At 37.3% G+C, this 26,679-nt stretch overlaps 1 protein-coding gene across 4 annotated transcripts; it reads right to left on the bottom strand.

Moving 5' to 3' along the window:
* Nucleotides 1-223: 223 nt before the first annotated feature.
* On the bottom strand, nt 224-26,385 carry PKNOX1 (PBX/knotted 1 homeobox 1). Of its 4 annotated transcripts, none has more exons than XM_010724316.3 (10): nt 26,258-26,385; nt 22,953-23,080; nt 21,566-21,737; nt 11,477-11,647; nt 10,604-10,703; nt 9,923-10,020; nt 8,120-8,248; nt 7,205-7,281; nt 5,679-5,851; nt 224-3,834 (listed from the first exon to the last, which is right to left on the bottom strand). In XM_010724316.3, exons 1-10 carry the CDS (start codon nt 26,306-26,308, stop codon nt 3,623-3,625), a joined length of 1,311 nt encoding a protein of 436 aa, XP_010722618.1. In that variant the 5' UTR covers nt 26,309-26,385; the 3' UTR covers nt 224-3,622. The 4 variants fall into 4 exon arrangements, with proteins under 4 accessions (XP_010722618.1, XP_031412892.1, XP_019476840.1 ...); XM_031557032.1 differs by lacking the exon at nt 26,258-26,385 and adding an exon at nt 25,090-25,201; XM_019621295.2 differs by lacking the exon at nt 26,258-26,385 and adding an exon at nt 24,875-24,896.
* Nucleotides 26,386-26,679: the final 294 nt, after the last annotated feature.

The raw sequence follows: 26,679 nt of genomic DNA, 5'->3' as shown, positions 1-26,679 counted from the left end.
GAAGTTTTTCCACACAGAGGGTGATGACGCACTGGAACAGGTTGCCCAAGGAGGCTTTCAAGGCCAGGCTGGATGTGGCTCTGGGCAGCCTGGTCTGGTGGTTGGTGACCCTGCACATAGCAGGGGGGGTTGAAACTAGATGATCCTTGTGGTCCTTTTCAACCCAGGCCATTCTACGATTATGAAATCTGTTTGCTTATCACAAAAATCTTGGGACAAGTGGTCTAAAACCTCTTGTTTTGTATTAATGATCTGAATTACATTGGAAAAGATTTAAATTTCAATAGTCACGACTGCAGAAGAACAGCAGTGATTTAAAAAACAAAACACAAAAAACAAAACAAGTGAGCATGAGCTTTTCTGTTGCCTACAAACTGGGGACAGGGGATAATTATACATGAGTTTAATGTCAGGTTCCCTATAAAGACTTTGTAAATAACTGTCTAATGTAAACATACACTTCTCCTGAATAGCGGTGCTTTGTTTAAACCAGCAATCTTACACATCAAAAAAGGAAGAACACAACTTCTTTCCCCCTCCCAAATTGTGGGGGGAAAACAAACAAACAAAAAAAAAACCCCAAACCAAAAACAATAACAAAACCACACACTTCTATGCAGCTCGTACCTACTACAGAATTCTCACCAAATTAAAATACAGAGTTCCAGTTCCATATGTTCAGTAATACCTTTGATTATATCGGTAAACCTTACTTGTTCTAATAATTAACTGTTTCTAGTTTGACAACAGAACTATTTTATGTTCTCCCTTTCATAGGGGCTTCTGTCAGTTTCACTTTCCGGGTATTTATATAAAGAGAAGGTCACAGTACTCTCAGGAGAAAAACTGCAAGGAGTGAGGTGTGTGGGAGGAGGAAGGAATGGAGAAGCCAAGCTGGTAACATTTTCTTTCTGAAAAAATAAGCTTTCATAAGTTTGCAAGCCCTGATGCCTATTTTCAACTGGGTTCAAAATGGCAGATAAACTGTATGTATTCCAGCCAGCTGTACAGATACCAAATCATTAAAAAATTAAAAAGAAGAAGAAGCTGAGTTCTGCTTTAGTTCACCCTTCTCCTTTCACTGCTGGCTAATCACTGCCCTCCCAGGTCCATTGCTGTACTGTTTCCTTGCCTGCCTTGAAGCTGGTGGGGAAAGCTCTGCTGGTAGACCTGGAGGAGCAACAACTTGTCATGGAGGAGAAGGAGACAAGGAGAAATGGTTTGTTCTTGTAGCACAGATTTCCTTCTAGGCCAATCTGGAAGAACAGATTTTACCACGGCCCTGTACGCACTGAAAGGTTTTATTCATCTGCCTACGTGCTACAAGTACAAAGATTAGAGCCATTACTAAATATGAACAAGGGCAGCTGAATAATCCCCTCACAGAAACCAAAAGCATAGCCTGTTACATAAAGGGAAGTGCTTCTGGAGTTAAAACAGAGCAACCAAGAACAGCAGAATGTGTCTTTCAGTTCTAGTTATCTCTGGCATCCTTTAGAGGAGCAGTAGGTTGAACGTTTCCAGAGGGGCGTGATTTGTACACGATAGCAGTCTTGTAAAACATTTTGGGGTTCAAACGGATTTGGCAATAGCTTTTGGGATAGTCATGCTATCTTTCGTCAGCCATTTGCTATGCTCTTTAACAAATGTGGTGCACAAGCAGCAGAGCAGAGAACTTAAGAAAACCAAAATTGTTTAGAAGATACTACTCCAGCTGCAGCAGATCATTACAGGATTTGAACTCTGAAGCAAAATCCTCAGCCAGGAATAAATGAAAGCTATTGCAGAAACATCACTAGTATTGATTAAGTCCCAACATCACTTTTTCAAAATAGCTACTGATCACTTAAAACTAGTATTATTGTACATGTATGTGTACCAGTGATTCTGGCATTTCTTTCTGAGTTTTTTTCTTTCCATACCAATTTAAACTAGCCTTGTAATGCAGTTTTTAAAGACCTACATCCAAGCATTTAAGCATATAAAAAAAGTACATGCTTTAATCCCACAGAAATCAATGGGACCTAAAGCACATGCCTGAGTATTTTGGAAAGCAGAAATAAAGTTCTCAATTAAATATTTGCAGAGAGTTCTGCTCAAACATGATGCTTGAAGATTCTGCAAGCTAACATCCTTTTCCCTGTCACATTAGAAATGCAACTAGATTTGGTTTTAGTGAGAAGAGATTTCTGGCTTTGATCCAACCCAACATCGGGACAAAGGGACAGGGTTAAAATGAGAACATAGAGCATACCGTGACACTTGCAGTCTGTTATTCGAAATACAAAGTTCCAAAAGTAAGTGTCCATGGATAAATAGAGACTCCAAACTTTGGAGGGGGGAAAGAGGGACGGGGTGAAATTAATTGTTACCACAAAACATATTTTCATCGCTAGTTCTTCATTTTTAAATGAGATACAAGCATCTTCTACTCTAATAAAGCCTGCTGTGTACTCTGGTGGTGACCTTCAGATTTGAGGAAGTTTTATATAAACCCATGAATTATTTCTTTTTGAAGTGGGGGAAAATATTTTCAATGCAATGGAGTGATAGCAAAATTCATAATGATACAGTACACAAACTTTTAACTTTTCAGAATCGGGTCTACAAACTATAAACTTTTAAATTTCTCCAATAACTGGAAATGCTGTGGGTATTTGAATTTACTTACCTGAATAGTCATTTAGCAAACATCTTCAGATACAAGTCTAGATGCAGAGTTAATGCAATTTGAATATTACACATAATATAAATCAACGTTTGACAATATCAAAACCCCATCAAACATTGGGCCCTTCTTATGCTATTATCAAATATATGTTTACTCTATCACTGTAGGATAGCTGAGAATCATAGAGTGCTAGTGTAGGCTTGTTTATTAAATTTGGTCAGTTTTCAGACCTTCCAAATAGGAATACTAAACATTTATTTTTCCCCTCTGGAAATTTTTTTTTTTAAACTCCTGCATAATACAGTTGTCATCCCAATTCCTCATGAATTTATAAAATATTTTTTTATCCAATAATCCCAGTAAGGTAAAAATAGGAGTTTTTATAGCAAATGATAAACAGGCTCATGGACTATGAGAGAAACTAAACTTATTTAAGTTGCCATACATTCGCTACTGAATCACACATCACCTTTTTCTTTTTGTGTGTGTTGCTGTCCACCTCAGACTAGCAGTTTTTAAGGTGCAGAAGCATCTTTCAAATATACGCATCAAACTTAACGATCAAGTTCCTCACATGCTTTAAATTTACATCACCTGCCCATCAAGAGCTGTGTTAAATAACAGCACTAATCGAAACTGCATAATTCTTTAGAAATGGCAGCACTTCCAATTCAGAGAATAAAGGGGTGCTTACGTGGTTCTTTATATTACTAGATAAAATTTTCTGAAATAAGAAAATGAAATGAAAAAAAAACACATTTGAAAGAAGTTGCTGCACCTGCAAAAACACTCTTTAAGCTTACTATGAAATACAAAAAAGTGCACCCTTCTATATCTACATATAAAACATATTAGAAATAAAACTTGTGTAAAATGTTTGCTGTGCAAACTATAAAAACAGTCAGTCAGTCCATTCTTTTTTCTAAATGTTGTGTCACACTCTCATGCTTCCTACTGCAGAGAATCGCTGTTATCCAAAACCAGCCCACTGATATTTGTCGTTGAGAGATCTCCTCCATCGTCTTCACCGCTGTCTACAGACTCATCCTCACTTTGCCCCGCCATCATAACTTGCTGAACAGCCAGTGTAGCACCATCGGATGACAAGGACTGGAGACTGTCTACATTCATGTTTACCGGAGCTGTAATTGTTACAACAGCACCTGGAGAAGCACAATCAAAGAATTTTAGCTTCTTTCTTGGTTTCTCGGGTTAAGCAAGACATGTTTATATAAAGTAGAGTTTGTGATCAACAGGAAGGAAATCTAAGGAACTAAATTAAAATAAAAGCTAAATAACTTGTCAGACACTTAAGTGTTAGGAAATGCTGGAATAACGTTGGTCCAGAATTTTAAACTCATCTGTGTTCTGGATACTCATTAAAAAAGTCTCCAATCAGGTCATCACAAGATCATTTCTGCAAAGTACTCCAGCTTAATCCATTGCAGAAAAGTTGGAGTGTTCATAGAGAAAATGAGACTTAAATTGATAAAGTTGTCAAACCCAGCAGAAGCTGAGGAAAAAAAGTTGCTAAAACATTGCAATGAATAAGCAGCAGGCTGCAGGAATGCAAGGATTGTCCTGACATTAAAACAGATTCAATTTAAGAAAGTGAATTATTATTGGATCTGATGCTACGGAAGTTACTGCAATCAAATTTTTGGAAATTAGTCTATTTCTCTTTTTCACAATTTGAAACATCTGAAGCATATATAAAAGTGCAGATGCTTAACCTCTACAGCGACGGTGAAAGGAATGTGAACAGGATGGGGAGTTGTGAAGCTGAACGGAAGTTCAGTACTTCTAATCAAACAGAACGCAGCTGGTGTGTATACACATACTGAGAGAACTTATTTGCACATCTAACCTTCCTCCTACTGTTTCTGAAATAAAAGCAACAGTCTCACTGCATCTATCTATTTGCAGATGACACCAAGTTGGGAGGTGGTGTGGATCTGCCTGAGAGTAGGGAGGCCCTACAGAGGGATACAGATAAGCTGGATTGCTGGGCTGAGGTGATGGGATGAGGTCCAACAAGGCCAAGTGTCGGGTCCTGCACTTTGGCCACAACAACCCCATGCAGCACTATAGGCTTGGGGACGAGTGGCTGGATGATTGTGAAGAGGAAAGGGACCTGAGGGTGTTGGTTGATGCTCGGCTGAACATGAGCCAACAGTGTGCCCAGGTGGCCAAGAGGGCCAATGGCATCCTGGTCTGCATTAGAAATAGCGTGGCCAGCAGGAGCAGGGAGGTGATCATCCCCTTGTACTCAGCACTGGTGAGACCACACCTCAAGTATTGTGCTCAGTTTTGGGCCCCGCATTACAAGAAAGACATTGAGGCCCTGGAGCGTGTCCAGAGAAGGGCAACGAAACTGGTGAGGGGTCTGGAGACAAGGCTTATGAGAAGCAGCTGAGGGAGTTGGGATTTTTAGTCCAGAGAAGAGAAGGCTCAGGGAGACCTCATTGCACTCTACAACTTCCTGAAGGGAGACTGAGGTGAAGAAGGGTTTGGCCTCTTCTCCCAGGCAATGGACAGGACCCAGGGAAATGGCCCCAAATTGCATCAGAAGAGGTTTAGGTTAGACACGAGGAAAAACTTTTTCTCTCAGAGAGTGGTCAGGCACTGGAATGGCTGCCCAGGGAGGTCGTGGAGTCACCGTCCCTGGAAGCGTTCAAGAGGCGTCTGGACGAGGAGCTGCGAGATATGGTTTAGTAGCTTGTGGTAGCAGTGGTAATGAGAAGACTGTTGGATTAGATGATCTTATAGGTCTTTTCCAACCTTGTGAGTCTATGATTCTATGATTCCAATAAAATATTCCTCCCAAAAAATAAACTGAAGATGAAAAAAAATGACATTTTTGTTACATTTTTCCAAATTAAAAAGAAATATCTGAAGAAGAAATGCTGAAATATCAAGGAGTTTCTTCCAGGAGATGTATCAAACTCTCCATTTCTGTTATAGAGGAATCAACTTTGCTTTCTGTGTTCTAACCAGTTCTCCTTACCATCTGACATTGCGAGCTCATTAGATTGCTGCTGAGCAACTCCTGATGCAATGGAGTCAGGCCAGAACCTCTGAACCGGTCTGTTCTGAGCTGTTTTCTTCTTCGTTTTTGGAGTTTCAGAACAACTAGAATCCAGCATTGGCTGAAGAATTCGTCTTCTAGCATTGATAAACCTAAACACAATCAATATGTTATGAGCTGAATGTGGTTAATATTCTAGCTCTTGGATTCACAAAGTACATAGTAGGGGAAAAAAAACAGAAGTATAAAAGCTGCAAAGCATCACTTCTCCCTTCCAGCTCAGTCTGACATTCTTTTTAGCATGTAAAACTAGAACTCCTAGAATACTGACATCTTCAATATTAGCAAACTAGCTAAGCAAGTACTGCTCTCATTTTGCTGCTAACAGTATTCCCCCCCTAAAAACCTTACTGACAAAAATTCTCCAGACAGCATGATAAATGTACATTTCAAGATCTTATTATAAGCTAAGCACCAGAAAAGTTGTTGCAGTACCATTCAGAAAGCTGACACTCCTCTTATTAGGGCTCACCTAAATTTTATCCCTGTCTAACCTAGTTTGTTCGGTCTGGTTTCATTTACTCCATGAAGCTCCTGTCTGTTTTAATTATTTGAAAGGCTCACAGGTTTTTCCAGGTCTGGTTCCTGATCCAGGAGACAATGCTAAACACATATTTTAGGAGGAAGTAGAGTGAAGCTGTTGGATTCACACAGCATAATGCAATGCCTTGTAGAAACATCAGCCAAATCTCAGTACCATAGAGCTCTGTTACTGCCACACCGTGAGAACACTTATACTGATGCACTTATGGAGCCATTGCACTGCCACTATCTTGTGTATTTTCCCACTGAATCCTTGTGCAGTCATGCAGCCAGCACCATTTTGAAATCTGAGGAAGATCACTATAGTGATTTTAAGAACACAATACCATGAGGAGAATGCGATGCATGCTGGCACCCTTATTCCTCTTCTGCAAGACCAGGCTTCTCACCTTAAACCTGTAGCACACTTAAGACATACTACATACTGAGCTGTGAACTGCAGTGACTGAGATACTGACACCTTCCATTTGGACACCATTGTTTAGTGACTGTGTCATTTAGTAGAAGAGCAGAATGAAAATCTACAGTAACAAACTGTAAAATATGCAGCCATAATCACACCAGAGCCTCTGGCCACTAAATCCCTTGAACCTTGATTTATATATATATTTTTTTAAATATAATCATCTTGCAGAAGAGATGCAAGTACTTCCATCTCTTCCAGCAATAGAAGAGAGTTTAATTCTTATGGCTGCAAAGTTTTTTCTGAAGTCTTTATATAATTGAAGTGGCAGAAGGATATAAATAATATACTTGTGTATCAGCACATAATTCTAGTCCTTAAACATGTAGCATACACCAGTAAGCTCAACTCCACATATCCAAGCCATACTCTTAATTACTTCTCAGTCTTGCAAGCACGCAGAGACAAAAACAGATTATGGAAGAGTTTTCAGTCTTACCAATTGTTAACCTGGAGTAGTGTAAGATTTGTTTGTGCTGCAATCTGTTTCTTCTCATCCTCTGTTGGATATGGATGCTAAACAAGAGAAAAAAAACAAATAAGAAAGACATAAGCTTCTGTTTCATCTCCTCATCAAAAATAAGGACTCCTTTATTACAAGTGATTAAAGATGCTAGACTAAGGTCATCTAACTGGTAATGAGCAACATTAAGAACCCTCACAAACTTTTATAGATAAAAATCATTTAGTAAGATGTGTGTTACTATGCAAAACTGGTCTTATCCTTGAAAATATGCATTGTATCATTGAACTGTTGATGTTTAATTCAGCAAAAGAGATTCTCATGGCTGACGATCTTTATTAAACAGCGTGATCTCTGGGCAACAAGCATGTGATAAGATCTGATTAGTTATGCTTTCTAAAGGCACTGTCATATGAGAGTACTGACAAGCCTTTTCTAGTTAAAATAAGCTACTCTAAACTAAATGGACGAAAAGAGAAAAAAGTGCTGAAGAAGCACACATGCTTTCCCAGCATCATTTGTCTGTTTCGAAATAGCTGCTAGATGACTGAAAATACCAATATATTAAACACTACAATATTCTTCAAGTATAAATATTTATGTAAAGGCAGGACTTGTACTGTAGGCAAGAGTAGGTAGCAACAAACTCAGTATGCATTGGAAGTGCTGAAAAGGGGAAAAGACAGCTTGAAATTCCTCTGAAACAGAAACAAACAAAAACCCCCTCAAAAAAAATTCACAGCCACAAGTAGAACTACTACTTTGTGTGCCATAGAGCAAGGTCGAGAAAGCACTACATTCTCAACACAGTGAAATGAGGAAGGATCCCTTTTAACAATGTTAATTGAGCTCGTGGGGTACAAATTTAACATGATTATGTTCAGTCCTTACCCCTATGTGCTGAAATAGCCAAGATCTCATCACATTTGTAGCGTGCTTGGGAAGAACTCCTCTTTTATTTTTTGATGAGCCATCATCTTGATGCAAGATGCCTAGATCTTGGTTTAATTGCAACTGAAGCTGCGTGTACAATTTTAAAATAAGAAAGTTAGCATAGTAATAGCAATATTTTGCATTAATATAAGTTATTTGGAGAAGGAATGAAAAGAGATTAGGAACTCTGACTCTAAAAAGCTACTTTATTTGCAAGGGAAGACTTACAATAGCAGCTCACCTACAATAGCATTCCAAAACATCTTTACTCAGGGAAAATGAGGTATCAGATTTCCAGATAATGCAAAAATCATAGAACATTTCTGTTTTAAGAATTACAATTGTTTTCAGGGTGTACATGCGATCTTGTCACAAGGGCCAAATGATGATTTGCTGTAATTTAGAATAAAATCCCTCCATGTACTAAATGACAGGTTAATGATCCTCTGTACTGATCCATGCAACGTTAGGGTTTTGACTGACTTTTCACCCTATCAACTCACTTGCACAAGTGAAGAGCAACTGAAAAATGCCATCCTGAATAAATTCACTATGTGCAAGCACAAGCAACTATGGAAGCTGTAATATAGTAAAGATTAAGGTTTTAAGCAAAGAACTTAAAATTATAAACGTTAGAGTTGCAAACCATGGTATTTAAGGTCCTGCTAAATAAATTCATCTAAATTTTCAAGAAGTAGGAAGATATATGCAAAAGACTAGTAAGGGGAAAAGGTTCTGGCTACTGTCAAATTCTGAATTCACTTTACAACACTGTTTTCCTAAAATTTCAAATTTTTTTCACAGCTTTGCTTTCTTTTTCACTTCTAGAGCTACATCAAGTTGTTTGCACATTGGTTATCTGAACATCAGGGGATACATTCTTAAGTGCTTAGACAGAAATAATAAGAAACAGAATATAAATTGCATATGAGATTGCATTTCAGACAATTATAACTTATTCCAAATCAGGTTTTTCAAACAATAGGGAGCAGTTTCTTCAGGCCAGTCATTATGTCTACGTCTGGTATGAAGCAAGATTTAAATATCATTTCTGAACTAGGTTCAAGTCATCAAATTACAACAAACACATATTTCTAGCATTCTTTTATTTGCAAAACAACGCTTCACTTTCTAAGTGATCTGTCTGCATATGGAGGCTTCGTAACGAAATTTCAATAGTTATTCACCAGTTTTTCTTTTCTACATACACAGCACTGTGAAACGCTGAGCATTTCAAGTGGTATTTCCTATAGTTGAGATACAGGCCCAAACCTATCCATTTTGCAAGTTTTATGGCAAAATGCTCCTCAACATACATAAATTCTGGAACGCATACAATTTCACAGTGTTGGTGGTTGCCATCTTAAGAGGACAAATTTCTGACAACAGCACAGCATTATACAGCAACATTCAAATCTATCCTGCCATAAACCCAGGAACAACAATTAGGAAAGCTATAATCCTTGTAAAATCACCTGGTATTTAATTTAGAAGGCTTTTTGTTTGGTTGGTTCTGTTTAATCCACATACAAATACTTTTTTTCTTTCTTTAATGATGACAAAAAAGGGGAAAAATACATATAATGTTTAACAAGTACGAAGTATGACGTCCGAAGTGGCAAGGCAGATCTGCTCGGGATATCATGCCCTGTTATAAAATTTGTAAATCCTATGATGTATCACATTCAAACCCAAACTGTTGAAAACAAAAAGATTCATTTGAACCCAAGAAAACTATTTTGTGAAGCCCATGAAACACACCTGAGAATTCTGGATTCGAATAGTCCCAGGTGACAATGCTTGCGTCACCACTTGGCCTTGTGGAGTCACCACAGTGACAGGCTGATACACTGTCCCTCCTTAAAAAACACAACATTTTGGTAAGTAAAAGCCCCTAAATATTCTTTTTAAACATAGAAATCATCACTGTAGACAACAACACACTTCTGATGACATATCAACTATTTTAACATATCACACTCTATTCTAGCTGTCATAAGATGCATGATGCAAAAGCCATCAGTTGATGGCACCTAGATATATGGGTCAACTAAGCGTTCAGACACTACCTCCATACAAAATTAATACAACTACTTGGACCTGAAGGATTTCACAGACTCCTAGGGATAGTTCTAGACAGTGCAGAGCACGAGATGGTTACTAAATACAAAAACATTCCAATCTCTTAAGACTTAGCTAGTGTTGCACAGAAATATCTGTTAATATTGTACTTAAACTGTAACCTCCACTCGCATACACATACCTGCTATACACAGAAAACAAATTGATATTCAGAAACCATAAGGGCACTTGTATTAAACCAATAGCTTTTCAGGTCTTAAAATATAAACACATGAAGAAATACTTGTGTATTTTTTTGTAACAACTATAAAAGGACCCATAATGAATAGCAAGGTGCCAGTTTTTCTTTAGTTGTCATACCTGCTACTGTTGCCATAGTTACGTTTCCCTGCTGCAATGCTGATGCAGGCACCATAATCCCTTGGGGACTGAGCGTGCCTGCAATGGCACTTGGCATTTGCTAGAAAAATAAAACAATTAGTTGGTTGAACTTTATTTTTCCCCAAGGAGATAAAGCAGCTTGTGTCATTTTGGCTCTAAAAATACATTTGGAGCTTAAACACAGGATTAGCTTCAAAGGGAGAGACTTCATTAGAAGTTCATCATTTACCTACATTAACTTTCTCATTATCACCCATCATTATCTTTGAAAACCTTCATGAATGCAACTGTTAGAAAAGACATAAAACTATCTGCAGTAATTATAGGAGAGAAATGATTCTAGGTATATAAATACTAAGAAAAAAAGTTTCCAAAGGCACAAGAGATAAAGGACATATGAAATAGATCCTTGATGCTCTTATTACAAGCATCACAGCTTCAGAACTTTAGTTATTATCTTAATTCCTTCCCATTTCAAGATAATGTATTATGCACCCAAGATATCTAATATATTTTGTCCTGCTTAGGATAATTCTTATTCGGTCCTGACCTTGCAAACCCTTATTCATATATCTTCAGGAATTTATAATTTCTGTTGTTACCAAACGTAAAATTCAGTCCCTCCTGTGTCAATAGAAGTAAGGCTCTAAGAGCCATACAAAAATATCCTTAGTTTTTTTTTTTCCCTATTTGACTTCAGACTCTCCTTTCCACACTTCCACATAAAGCCTAAGCAAGACAGTGAACTTTAAGAATCACTGGGGCTTTTTAAAAACAGATAGCATCAGACACATTCATAAATCTGAGAAGGACCATCCCTACGACACAGATTTAATTGTATTTGAAACATACCTGAGATTGCACGGGTGAATAAGGACTTCCAGGTTCTCCACTTAATAGAGTTTCACTGTTCATTTTTGTCTTCAGGCAGGCAATGTAGCGACTACAGAAGTCTTTGCAAAGCTCATTAACCTTTTCTAGCTCAAGCAGATGAATACGAAGAACTTGGATTGCTTTTACCATCTAAGGAGTGATGGGGGAAGGAAAAACATTTTTAAATTAACACTGTTAATTAAAAAAAAAATATTTCACTGTGAAATTTAAACAAACACCACTTTCCAGGAAGAAAGACCATCCAATTAATGGTCAGCTACTAACTGCTGAATGCTGAACTAGGCTTGTCAAACTCTGATCATTATGCTCCTGAAATGGCAAAGGAATGTGTTTACATACAAATCTGTATCATCACACTGCTTAAGTAAACTGTGATGTAGAGGAGAAAGGAAACACGACTACAATATAATCTTTGCCTCTGTCACATGTCAGATTAGACCTCCTAACCAGACTCTGCCTTCCTAAAAGTCTGTCAAAAGCTTGAAGTAGCAAAACAGTTTTACTGTCCTACAGAAATGCACAGGTACTTCAAAGCTATGTCAAATACAAACAACTCTGGGGTAGAATCTCCTGAGTGAACAGACTGTTTCTGAAATAGAATGAGAGAGCACTGAAACCAACTGACAAATCCATACTTACACAAAAACTAAAGAAGTACAGTAGAAATGTATGCTGCGAGAATACTTATGCTTACTGCAAGAAAAAGATTCCTAAGTTTGGGTAGCTAGTGGTATTTCATACAGGATAAAAATAGCATAGGTGATTGCAAGGGTCATGGCAGGAGATCAAAAGCTAAAATCAAATCCAGATGGTCTAAATTTTGATGATGCAGTAGGAAATCCGGGACATTAATTACGCACAAAACTTATTGGCAAAAAAACCTTTTTTTAATATAGTGTGCCACCCCCAACATTTACTTGCTGTGCTAGCGCTCAAAGAAAAATATCCATCCATTTCATGAATTTAAATAGATTGCAGCTTTCAAATGTAATGCAAAGCTTAACATTATTTGGAAAAACATGTCATACATAAATGGTCATGTACCCAGCTACGGCATTGAAGGCAATAACCAGAAACAACAGCCCAGCAAGTTGTCTCCTTACTTCTAAGTAAAGTAGCCTTTACTCACAGCAACTGAAGGAGATCAAGGCAGGCACTTTTGGGTATACTTCCCTCTCCCTCACGATGACTTCAGCTTTCATTATGACAGACATTTTTCCTGGTTTTTTTTTTTTTTTTTTTTTGTAGAAAATATTCCTGTTGTTTGACATTCACCCAACTGAGAAAATGGTATGTTAAAATAAACATGGGAACATTGAAACGATAACAAAGAAGGAAATCTTATCCCTACTAAGGGCTATAAATAATAATAATAATAAAAAAAGAAACTGAACTTTAAAGCACAGCTGCAGAAAAAAAAAATCTGAGCTGTAGCCTTGAAGCAATTAATTCAAATTAAAATCTGGTAACTCTGACGACCTTTGACACCAAAACCCTTTGAAATCCAAAATGCAGTGGCCCAGCACTGAGGTATACAAAACAGCATCTTCTAGAGCAGCCCTCAATGGTGGTGGCCTTTGAAACTGCATTTAAGTACCTTTAAACACAGTCAGGTTGAACGATACAAATTTAACTAGATTTTAACACAAAACAGAGGTCATCTTTGCTTAAATATAGTCTTCTCCCTTTAGAATTGCTAATGATTGCCCTGTAGCGCTTCAATAACCAAATAGTTTCAGAGACCAAAAACCTGAATTATAAAATGGCTTACACATTGTGGAACAACACAGATCACATATATCAGCCATACACAGATTTTGTTTTTAACCTCTCCCATCCTCCTATTGCTAGGCTGAAATCAAAGTAACAAAAATGACTTTGGGGCCATAATACTTGAGCGTATTCATGATGAATTACTTTTGCTTTGTAAGAAGCTTTTGTAGTTTGTTTTTTCTTAAACCATCACCCAAATTTATATTATTTATGTATCAGCTTTTGCTTGCAGGAAAACAAACCAAAACAGCATCAACGAAAATTAGAGTTGAAATTCAAGCTAATGGTTGGTATCTAACGTGAAAATTATACTAATATCAAAACTAAGCATGAACCAAGGATTAAGTAACAACAGCCAGGTTTCTATAGATCCTCCCACGGTCAATGCTACTTTTACAGGAAGGTGTGCTACTGTAGTTAGAAAGGCAAATAAAATTTGTAAATATACCATGTGTGCGTCACAGCAACTATGGCCATATGGCTCACTGTGGCCCATGGCATGGGTGGACCAAGTGAAATTTGCTGACTGAAGCTCATATGATCCTTGAAACTAAAACAAAAATTGCAGTAGCAATATCTTATTCAACTCTCACCTTTTTTTCTATTTTATTTTTTAGAATCATAGCTTAAAAGTCTACAAAAAACATTTTTGCTATTTAGTCCTACTGAACAAAATTCTGCCATACAACTACACAATTTTATAAACCACAGCCTTTTCAGCTCTAAGAAATAAACCTGGCGCATCATTTCAGAGACATGTAGAAAGATGTAAGGAACCATTAGACATATGGATATTGTTGATATTATTGTACATAAATAAAAGTAAACTATGTTCACATATAAATGTACTCCATCTGGAGATGTCTTTAGCCCTAAAACGCTTTGAATCATGCCTTTGTCCTATCTTTTCAGTGCCTCGAGCATAGGGCACAAAGGAGAACAGAATACACTATGCAGCATGCTAGCCACAATCCCCAGCTCACCTCTGTTCAGTTAAAATGCACACCCATGACATTTTATGGACTTCAAGGGACATAGCACAGGCAAGTAGAAAAAAATGTAAGCGGACAACACATCTTAAAAATTCTGGTATAATAAGTAATCTTCTCATTTCAAAAGCAACTTAAATACATCCATTCACTGTTCATCTACCTCCCCGAGCAAATTCCCACATGGGGCCTTAGGTCTTCAGGGGAGGAACACAAAATCTGACAGAGGGACATTCAGTCTTCACTTCTTTTATTTTGATAACCTCTCTTGCCTACTGAATCCACAGCTGTGAGATCAGAGGTCTGAGAAAAGTTGCAGATGTAGGAACACTTTTTAGAAATTCAAAAATGTGGTTTGAGCACACACAGAAAATATAGAGAATATCAAAATGACATTCCCTGGCTTCATCATCACTACAGGTTTTCCTGACAGAACTAAGAATTCAACAGGATAGTCTTTCAGAAGAGGCTACTGAACCAAAAATCCTTACCCCAAATGAAACAAAAATTCAAGGGTCTTCAAAAAAGGCAGTGTCCTGTTCAAATACAAAAGTGAGAGCATATTTAAGACACTGTATTTCATATTGTTTCTAGGCTTGATATAACTCTATTTAACCTGCTCTGACCTCACAGCTGTACCTACTTTGTGCAGGAAGTTGCACTACTGACTTCCCGAGTTCTTGAGACCATAATCAAATATGAATCATCCTATGGCCCTATGAATGTGGGGAAATTAAAAGAAAAAGAAACACCAACAAAACGAACAAAATACTCATACATGGCAAGAGTTAACTCCTAACAGAAGCTATACAAGAGATAGGAACCCTCCAGAAGCAAACTGATGTTTCTGTCATGGCTGGATTAACAGTAAGCAACAAAAAAAAGCATTAAATTCTAAACATCTTAATGCATAATTCAGAAAACTCTAGAAATGATTTGTAAATATTCTTGCTGAACAACCTACTCATGTAAGTTACAAGAACAAAAGAAGGCTAAAGGAAAACAAAGGGAAGATGGCTCATTGTTCTGTTAGCAAATCCAAGTTTTGTTTCAGCTGTGAAAGTTAGATGGAGATATTAAAGTGTAAGGAGTTTCAAAGATGAAATTCAACGTTAAGAGCAGTGTTGAGCACACTTCTGGAAAGGAGAAGGTACATTCAGGAACACCTGGCTAGTAATACAGACCAACAAAATCTGTGGTTCTTAAGAGTAAGTATCTCTTCAGGTGCTAAGTCTGACTAAGGTGTACATAAAATAATGATCCAAAAATGAGGAGGGAGTCAAAACTCTCAGAAAGAAAGCAGGCTTCAGACTAGCAAGTTAAACGTAAGAACTATCTTCTACTTCCTTCCCACCATGAATAGTATGGGAAAAGAGGAGGTCTGCTACACTTCTTGCAGCTAATTGGCACTTAAGTTCAGAAAAGACTGCTAAAGAAACAGACAGAATGAATGACCAAGAATCAGAAAGAAGAACAAAACTATTGAAAACCTGAAGATTGCTGTAGAACATATTTCAAGACTGAGCACAATTCTGGCTTCAACAACATGCTGCATCACACATATATAGATATCTACTGCACAAAATCATAACCTCTTACTTCTCTCTTCTACCTCCATAAATAGTCTAACCTGTGTAGAGCTAATAAAAACTAAACCCTTCCAACTTCAAGTTCTACTTGAGGACAGTAGTTCTAAGAGAGCAATTGCACAAATGACCAAAGAGCCACTTCCCTTATGTTTTCAATAGAGATAGGAAACTCTTCTGGGAGAGTTTCAGTCCAAAGACAACTACCTCTTCTGACTGGAAGATGAAGCCACGTTAAGAGTAAAGACATAATGTCAAGACATCCTACATCTGAGGACAAGCTGAAAAAACCTGTCCAGAAGCTGACACTAAAGCTTAGAGTTTCTTTCAACGGATCTTAGTACTAAACTTTGCATTCTCCTGTTATACACTCTTCCTTGGAATAAAGAAAGGCATCTCATACACCTCTCAGACAAAGGAATAGACACCTGACATTTCACAATTCAGGGAAGACATAGTACAGCTTGAGGGTTTATTTTTTAGTGATGTGGCTTTTGAACACACACTGTTGCTGACTTTGTTACATGATGCACATACAGAAAAAGATCAGGAACATTGCAATAGCTATACAAACTCAAACTCAAGTGTGCTTAATCCAGGTCATTTCACAAAGTACCTCAAAAATTCTTTTACTGAAAAAACATTACATGAGAAAGTGCCATTCCCTCACTCTTTCCAAATTCTTCTCCAGGAAATTACTGTACTTCTAAATATGCTCAAGCCAAATGTCAAAATTTGACCTAATCCAGAAGCCATCAATATTAATGGAAATGCTCCCATTCATTTCAGTGCCAGAGCTCCTTTCTGACAACACATCTGACAAAGTCTTTATTGGGCAAGACACTACAAAAATAAAAGGCCTAGTGTTTCTAGATCTTTTACTTTTTTTTGTTGTTGATCATAACCCTTGCCATGATGTTTTAAGATCACCAACTGAAGCTGTTTGTGTGGTTAATCAGAATGAATAGAATAGTTCAACCAGACCTTCAAAGATAATCTAGTCCAATTGCCTGACCTCTTCAGGACTAATCAAAAGTTAGAGCTCATTAATGAAGATCAAAGAACGGAATCTCTCCCCTTAAATAATCAAAAAGGGTAGAAACTTGGTTGAGAAGCCAGACTTAGCAATATACTGGCCAGGAACATCCTTAAAATGAAAAATGTGTTAAGACTGGCAGAAACACTGAAATTAGTTTCTGCCACTTTGGAACCGTAGGCTTAAAGCTCTGTCACAAAGCCTACATGGAGCAGTTGAGTTGGAAGGAAAAAAAAAAAAAAAAAAAAGGAGGAAAATAAATGAATCAGCTCAATAAGTGACTCATTTCCTTACCTGAGGCAGCCCTGCAACTCTTGTTCTGATAAGACTTCAGTGAGTCTTTATAGCACTGTAATGCTCAGTTCATCTCAGTTTAGTTCTGGCTCCAAGCTGAATGATTGGTACTAAGCAAACATATACATCTTACTTATTTGACTCTGCTGCAGTGAGATAAAAACACAATTGGACAACCAGTAATTACTTGGTCTACCTGCTTCACCCTTCAGTCTGCTAGATTGTCCTCTCAAGTGAATGGCTTATTTATCACTGGAGTTAAGAAGGGAAATACAGTAAAAAGGTATCACAAAGATGCCCCATATTAGAGCCCCTCTCTACTACAATGTAATTTTTAATCTATAAAAAATAACTTTTAATCTATGTAAAAACATATATATATTTATGTGACACAATAGAGAAAAATCTGCCATTAAACCCGGCTACAGTCTTCTCTGTCCAACCATCAGTATTTCAAGCAGAAGAAGAGTTTGAAGAACACTTCAAATAACTATTTGAAAACTTGACAGAAACTCTTCTGTTCCTCTTCTCACTGTCCTTGAACTGTCTGTCAGAACACCAGCTACGCAGAGACCCTGGCCCTCTGCAGAGGAAAAGCCACACTCAGTTTACATTTGGGATCTAATAACAGAAAGTCATCACTAACAATGTGACTATACATCAGGAATTCAATGTCAAAGATAAGCTGATTTTGCAACGTGGTTCCAGTTTCAGACAGCACTGATCTCAGTGGCCATGGGACACGAGACATAAACAGATACTTCCTCACCCATTTCAAGGAAAGTCAACCAGATTTGCAAAGCCCATCAATAATAATAAATACCACATAAACCAAGAGACTTTGTCACCACTGAAGTCACAAATGGGTCATCAGTCAGGAGGCAGGACTATTTGAACAGAGCAGACCATCTATACCAGTGTCAGCAAGATCTGAGATGACACTTATCTACGACAAAGCATACGAAGCAGGCTAAGACATGCAGGATATTTGAAAAATGATCTATGAAGGCTCACAGAATCACAAAGTAGTTGAGGTTGGAAGAGATCTCTGGCATTGTTTCATCCAGCTCCCCTGTGAAGTACGGCAGGTTGCCCAGGGCCCTACATAGTTAGGTCTTGGCTGTCTCCAAGGGTGGATATTCTACATCCTCTCCGGGCAACTCCAATATTCAGCCTCCCTTATAGTAAAAGTGCTTTTGTTCTTCCCTCAGGCTTTAACGTAATCTACTGTAGTTTGATTCATGTTCATTTCCTCTTGCTCTTTCATTGGGCACAACTAAAAAAAGATGCAAGACTTTTTTTTTTTTTTTTTTTCCTATCTCCTACAACTCTTTTCAAGTCTTCTCTCTTCCACACTAGCCAGTCTCAGCTTTCAGCATCTCTCTGAGATGCATTTGAGTCCATTAGTTATCTTCATGGTCTCTTGCTAGATTCACTCCATTATCCCTGCGTCTAATAGTGAGAAGCCCAGAACTGTACCCAGCGCTCTAGATGCACTTCACCAAAGATCACAGAGGGAAAGAATCACCTCCCTCAACTTGCTGGTAACATTTTTCACAATACAGCCCAGGTACATTGAAATTTTTGCTGCAATGATGCATTGCTAGCTCATATTCAATCTGGTCATCAGGGCACTCTGGTCCTTTTTCTGCAAAGCTTTCCAACTGGTCAACCTGTAGCATGAACGTGTACATGGAATTACTTCTCCCCAGACTTGGCATTTCCTTTTGCAGACTATTTGCTGCCCTATTTTTTTCAAACTATCAAAGTCTCTGTGAAAGGTGGCACAGCTCCCTTTCACCAGCCACTTCTAGTTTTGTACAACCTGCCAGCTTGCTGAGGGTACACTCTATGCCACCATCCAAGTGATGAACAAAGATGTTAAATGATGTTGGTCGTGGTATCAGTCCCTGGAGTACACCACTCATGACTGGCCTTCAACTGGATTTCATGTTTCTGTTGCAATTCTTTGAATCTAGCAGTTCAGTAAGTTTTCAGTTCATCTCACTGTCCATTTATTTAGTCCTTATTTAATCATTTTGTCATTTTCAGCTTGCATTTAGTCCTCTCCAGAAAGCAATGGTGCATTTGAAGCAATTCATTATTTTTCTTTTAATTTGCATGAATGCTTTCCTGTTGAAGAATGATCTGAAAAGTAGTAGCAATGCCTGCCCATAGCTGCCTGCCAAAGCTTTCTGCACCCTAATGGAAGAGTGATACTCTTCAGATAGGCAGTGTCATTATAATAATTCTGAAGCATTTATATTCTATTTACATTTATAATGTAATTATCATTGTTCTACAAGTATTTCATAAATATAATGTTACACCATTGACATTTCAAGTTAAAAACAAACAACAATAAAAAGCTATACCACTGTTTCTTACACTAGGAAAGTAACTAAAGAAAAGAATTATCATTTATTTCCTTTTGCTGTAATGTTACTTCTTTTTTTATTCTATTTTTAATTCCTGCAGTGGCAACAATCATTTTGCAATAGGGTTTAATCCATGGAACTGTGTTACTATGTATATTGTTAATACTTGTCTCTTCGTAGACTACTAAATCACTGTCTCTATCGGTAAATATTTCTCAAGTGAGCTGCATCAAAATTTGCCCACAAAGATCTAATCATTAACATACGAAACTGAAATGTTGGGGGCTTTCAATTCTGTCATAGCTATAAACTTTGGTTACAGTGGCCAGTGCCTAGTCTTTTATTTATGAACTGAAAACCTTTATACTAATACTGAGAGTATTGTTTTGTATCATATTATGCATTCTTCTTCAGCTACTTTCCCATCCAAAGGGCATATTTGAGCCTCAGAGTGTTTCCAAACTGAAAACAAAAGCCTCTGTAAAATCAACAGTTCCAGAACACAAGTGGTAAGAGAGCCTTGTAGAAGCATGCTTGAAGATGGACTAGTGTAGTGTGAGTTGTGTTAGCTTTCTCCATTCTGGAAGATGATTTAAACTAAGAAACTTTAAATTTACAGATCGAGATCATTAACATGATACGTTAGTTATCTACATCCCAGCATTGTAACTTACAGTGAAAAGTATGTAACAAATAGCTGAAAAGATAACTTTCTATGCCTCTTTATCTGTAAAAACTTGCCTCACTGTACAATATACTATTTTCTGCTTGCTTTCCTTTCACATTGTTCAAATTATACATAGAGACTCTTGCAATTTCACCTTCCATGATGGTATTTAAACATTATCTTCCCAGAACTTCAGTACAATGATAACCAAGTTATGAAAAGTGACTGTAAAAGCAGCCAAAATAACCACCTCCCCACCCTCCCGTGCTCCTTCTAACATGCTGTTTACTGTAGCCCTTCTGACAATTCTAAACAGCATCTCAGATTTATTCTCATCTAAGTAATGGTTTTGATTCTAAGATTTCTCCAGGTATGTTGTGTCTTAGTCTCCCACATGCAATATTAAAGGCAGACACAAATCTTTCTATATAACAGCTTTAAAACACATACCTTTTCTGAATGTTGTTTACAACCACTGTCAGTTTAGCTTTGTGAAATTTAATTGTTTATGTAGCTTTTTCACCTACAAGGTAGACTCAAAAAGACTTGTTTTACAGTCTCCTTAAAGGAACTAGTCTTGCAAAACTAAAAGTCCAGCAGATTAACACGTGACCCCTATAAATTCAGCGCTCTCAAACATGATAACATTGAGTTGTGAATTGACTCCAAAGACAGGAAGGTTGATAGTTTAGGTACAAGCATAGGAAGAGAACTTTTTGCTAGGGAATGTGATTCAAAAAAGACAAAGAGAGCACAGAAATCACAACTTCATCACTTCCTGAAAATCTTCAGAATTGAAGATTTACATTCTGATGGACTTTCAGAAAACATAAAGACAACATCAGCATGTAAGAAAAAAGTCAATATGTTACATTTTCTAAGCTCATTTTATAACATCTCTTCCATTAACTACATGAATCCTGATTAAAAAAAAAAAAAGGTTGAAAAAAAACAACTTACACTGATGACTTTTTCTCATAAACATGGGTTACATGCTTGACACCTTAACATTAATTTGCAGAGTGAGCCAGCTACGGCAAGCTCATGTTTCTGGTCATCCCCAATATACGGATCTCAGACAGTCTAGAAACCCATATGGGAAGCAACTATGAAGGAACTGATAAAAGTTTACAGATAAGGAGGAAAAAAAAGAGGAGATTGCAAAAAAATAACTTCAGAAGCTATTTCTCAGGATGAACATAAAAAGGAATCCCTTGTAGGAAAAACATCTGAGGAGAAACTATAAGCACCAGTTGAGATATGAAACAATAACGAGGCAAATATGATGTTTGTTTCAGACATGAAAGAAACAGGTTATACTTACCAGATTATCAGTTTCTGGATCTTCACAGAAAAAGGGTTTTCCTTCTTTTTCCTGCTTCCTTACAAAATTTTCAATATCTACATCAAAACTTGCAGAAGTCGTGCCTTCCGATCCTTGTGTAGATTGTTCACATTTTTCAAATAACAGTGCTAACAAGGGAAATAGTGGGTGCCTAGAATAGAAGTTAAAATAAGTATTGTCACTTCTAGTTACAATACTGAAAAGTCAGGTATCTAGCTCACAGCGGGTAACAATCAGTCCTAAGAAACAGAAGGACAAGTCTTAAATGAGACTGCACATAGCACCACTGGCTGTAGCAGAACATGATTAAAATTTGTTTTTCCTTTTTCCATTACCGCACAACCTCTGGGCAAGTAAAGCAATAAAATAAATATATCTAAATAAACAGAACAATCACAAAACAAAGAGCTAGGAAATACTATATAATTTACTGTAAATAAGTGACAACAGATACGTTAAATACAGCATGTTAGAAATAGTGATTTAGACTTATAAATAGGATGAATGCATACTTAAATGTTTGGTTTTTTTTTAAGTATAAAATCCTTTATTTTAGATAAAAGTCATTTATTCCTCAACGTGGGCTTTGCTTATTCATCACAAATAACTTTACAGAACTGGTGAGAGTACGCAGAATGTACTTGAAGGCCTCCAAAAAAAGTGGTTAGGATGGCTCAGAGCAGAAGCAGCTTTTGTCAGCACAAGTCTAAAAATGAATGGATATGTCTATTTTTTTTTTTAATTAACTGCAAACTGGCAATAATTACATATTTATAAAGCACTTAAAATGGAAGAAAAATGAAAGAACACTTAACCTCATAAAAAGAAAACAATACTACTCAGTGCAGCACTTAACACTGGGAAAAAATCTCAAATTACTGTGTTTATACATCAACATTCAATCCAGTTTGAGCCAATCACTAGGCAGTAGATTGCTATCCCTAAAGAGAAGTAAGTAAAAACTAACCTAATTACAATTTTAAAAAATACCCCACATTGAAGATAAAAATTACTGTATAATCTACAGTGAGCACAGCTCAATCGCCTGAACAGTATGCTAAATTGCTCTTTAAAAGCAACCGAGTTTAGAACTTCATTTAAACTATGCTGGATTAGAATGAATCTCATAATAAAAGGAAGGTTGCTGGTTTTCTTGTCTTTTTTTTTTTTTTTTTTTTAAATAATATATTTTGGCTAAAAATCGACAGTGAATTTAAATTGATCTCCTCCTTTCCCTGCATGCTACTAAGACATATAGCCAAGAAACAATCTGTTTCTAAGCTACCTTCTACTAGTATATATTAAAAAAATAAAAATAGTTCCTGTTCTTTACCCTTGAAAAGACAGAGCACAAGTCCATTACTACCTGTAAATGGCCTGCTTGTCTGCATCCATTGGAGTTTGAGATTCTACAGGGGCAGGACTCACCCCTTCTGCATCAGTTTCAGAGCAGTTTGGATCTTGTTCAGTTTTTAACTCTGTTACTACTTGCATCTGTAGAAAAAGGATAAGTTATTATTAAATCTGCATGCTTGACGTAAAATAAGCATACCGTTTTCTAAGGAAACACCAGAGTAAAGGGCTACTAAATTGCCAGAAGGTTGGCATGACTTGGCAATTGCACAAGTAGCCATGGTGGGAACAAAAAACCTCTTTTATTCCTTGAGACTTTCTGATGAATAGTGTAAAGGTCACTTTAAGTTTCAGCTCTCAGCTTTAAAAATGGGAATGACAGAATATTAGTAAATAGTTAAAGCATTTCATCTCTGAAGTGACTGTTTTTTGAGTAGGCTAGAATACATTGCTCCAAAAATTTTATGAGTCTGCATAAAAAGCATTTAGATGAAGACAACAGAAAGGAAAAGCTTCTATTCAGCGTTTCTTCTTATTCTTTACTGTACGTTATAACAAGATACTGCAGAAAAGAGATCCTGAAGTTTCTCTTGCTCATTAAAATGCACATCTGCTTAAACAGAACTAAAATATTCTGTGTCCTACCAATGTCTCAGTTATCAGGAGCATAAATTCCCCTGACCTCTACCACTCAAACTTACATACCAATTATTTTAAGGATATCAAGCTCCTGGAGAAAACAGCTGTAAGCGCTTCTAGGTATCTATTTAACAAAAATATGTAAGCAAATGTTGAAGGAAGAGAAAAAGAAAAATAAGTAAAAACTACTTTTGAATAGCAGTTAAGTCACATCTGTCAGCTTATCTAAATGCAACTCACCTGTTAATACAAAATAAACATAGACACTTCATATAGAAGTTATCAGTCTGAAGTGATAGATCAGCATGAGAGTTTAAAAGAGCCAATCTAAATTGGTGGCCTGCAAGTAAATAGAGCAAGGAGGAACTGCAATAGTAAAGCAGAAAAAAAACAATAAAAAATAGCTGTGATTCCCCCAAAAAGGAGCTTGAAAAAATATTTCAGGTGTTACTGAAAAAGAACACCAAGACCTACAAATCTACCTAAATGACTAAACAACTCCACAGCCGCCCTAGCAGTGTGAAATACCTCCTCACATTACCACAATTGATCCCACCTGGGGTCAACAACTGCTACCTCCCACACTGCTGTTCCATTAGCTGCAGCTGAACACTTGTCTTCCTAAGGACAGCTTTTCTGCTTCCCTATTGCTTTTTCCTGCCCACTGCCCCCACCTTAGTATCCACACATTCAACTGTTTGCTTATACTGCATGGATTGCTTCACCAGCTCTATTTCAGAGCACAGTAACACAATCTGCCACCAGTGAAAAAACAACATACAGCCATAGCTTCTACCCAGGCCTGCATTGTGCTGGCTGGCTTGCAGTGCCTTGGAGCCTTGCCTACGTGATCACGGTGTTCCTGGTGCTGGAAATGGTCTTCCCCAACACCCCCTGTTAATCATCTTTCAGGCTAAATCAGGTGTCTTAAAGGGAGTCATAGTCAGCCCTCCACCACATTCCAAACCCCAGCTCTCTCCTCTTCCTGCACTGGCAACTTCCATAAAAGACAAGGAGTCACTGCAGCCTTTTCTGCTTTAACCCTAAGAAGTTTTGTCTGGAATAGAAGACAGGTGCTACTCTGGGTGTCCCCCCATATTCCAAACTGATATCTTCAGGTACAAACAGTGCAATCCTCTTCCCTCTTTTCCCCTTTTTACATACAGTACACCCCTGAGAGGGTTCCAGTGAAACATTATCTGCACGTGACAGAAGCAAAAGACATTTACACTACCTCCAGCAAGTGTCTCAGAGAACAGAAGGATTTATGCTTTATTACCTGTCAGGGTCACCCACCTTCAAGAAAAATAAGAAACTGAGAAAGAAACAGAGTATCCAGCCCAAGACAGCATCCTGCCTTGTAAAAAACTTCCTCAGCAAGCATAGGTGATCTTAGAGTCAGAATGCTTGCAAAAAATGATGCAACTAATGAACTCATTTCTTGGCTAATGACAAGGAGGAGGAGCAAAACATAAGGGGGTGACTCATATAAGTGATTATAAGTGTTGAACCTTATCTGCAGGGTTTGAAGGTGGAGATTATGCTCAGTGAGGGCTCTGTCTTGCTAGGAGGAGGAAATAGTTCACTTCAAGCTGAGAGCTATTTTCTGTGGGTCATTTCAATGCTACAAAAGAAGTAGGCATCAAAATTACCTGCTTATATGGACACTGAGAGCTTAAATCATGAAACAAATCAAAAGAAAACAACCATTCTTTACAAAAACACGTATTACTTTCACTGAAGTGTCACAGGGTGACATGTATTTGCTGAGGGAATAAAGTGAAAGGGGTAAGACAGGCAAGAGGAAAGAGAAATCAGAACTGCAATAAAAGCAGCAGATAACAACAACAAAAACAATAACACGACTGCATTCAGATAAACGTTTTTTTCTTTTATAAAATGGAGAAAGTTGCCATTTTTTTTCTTCTGTTCATCACTGTTGCCATCTGCTGACAGAAGTACTTGTATTTACTGCTTAGGGCTGACACACAGTAATATAAAGATGGGTCTTCAGGTTACAGGCCAATGGCATGACTTGTTCCCAGCTAACAGTATTTTAGTTTAGAAATTCAAATTGTTGCAACACACTGCCTGCTGTACAAAAAGAAACAACATGACCAAACATAACCCACCATGCTTCATTTACTTCACATGCCTCTTTACAGAAATAAAAAACTGGAGTATCATTGATCAGCTTTCAAACCATCCATTGTTATCAATAACCTCCTTACCAGTCTCCAGCATAATTGCTTCAAATCAAACTAGCATATAATTCTAGATACCAAATTTAGTTCCTTGAAACCAAGTTGCCTATAACTGCCCGAATGTCAACGGCTACTGTAATTGCAGACATGAAAGAACACCGAAGAATAATGAACACAAAATATTAAGGATACTCAATTTGCCTTTCCTAAAAGCAAGAACATGAAGCACACAAATCACTTAAAGCAGAATTGGAATAAAATCTCTTATCTAACCATTCTGCCAGAAATTAAGCAAAGTCATATAAAGATTAACTAAGTCTTTATCAAACGTTTAAAAGTATTACAGAATATTAGCTCCTCACTTCAAATATTTTGTTTTACAAACAAAAATAGTAATGCCAACACAGGCACTAAAATCACACCTTCTTTCTCCTGCCAACTGTGTCAGTTTATAGAGAAAGAAAAACAATCTTACCGGTTGTCCATCTTGATAGTTGTCTATACTTAATGTCTGTGTTGCCATCATGGTTAAGAAAATGTTAATTGCATCAAATCATCATCAGGACGAACAAATACTCTAAAAAAGAAGAAAAAAACAGTGTTACAGAAGTGACCGTTTAGAACTCAATTGCAAATGGATGAAAATGGATTGAGCTGTAACACTGAAACAATCAGCAAGTTTATTGACAATAAAAGCTACGTGCATTTTCTCAACAAAATTCCATGTGGAAAGCCACAAGCTTCAGCATGAAACATGGAAACATTTCGTATTTTAACATCATATTGTCAATAAGATGGATGTAACAGGATGAAGTCCTGTTACATTCATAAACTTCAGATAAAAACTAGCATTTATTTCTGCAGTACTTAACTAATTCTAAGGTTATGCATAAAATG

Source organism: Meleagris gallopavo, chromosome 1, assembly GCF_000146605.3.
Source record: "Meleagris gallopavo isolate NT-WF06-2002-E0010 breed Aviagen turkey brand Nicholas breeding stock chromosome 1, Turkey_5.1, whole genome shotgun sequence".
NCBI lineage: Eukaryota > Metazoa > Chordata > Aves > Galliformes > Phasianidae > Meleagris > Meleagris gallopavo.
Note: the sequence above shows the minus strand (reverse complement) of the source record. Positions and strands in the feature narration are given on the sequence as shown.

Bases quoted from the DNA above. Each gene is read 5' to 3' on its own strand.
- PKNOX1 (XM_010724316.3), bottom strand. From the start codon at position 26,308: ATGATGGCAACACAGACATTAAGTATAGACAACTATCAAGATGGACAA. The intron at 23,081-26,257 runs GTAAGATTGTTT...CTTTTTCTACAG, and splicing joins ACTATCAAGATGGACAACCG to ATGCAAGTAGTAACAGAGTT. The intron at 3,835-5,678 runs GTAAGGAGAACT...GTGCTTCTCCAG, and splicing joins TGAGCTCGCAATGTCAGATG to GTGCTGTTGTAACAATTACA.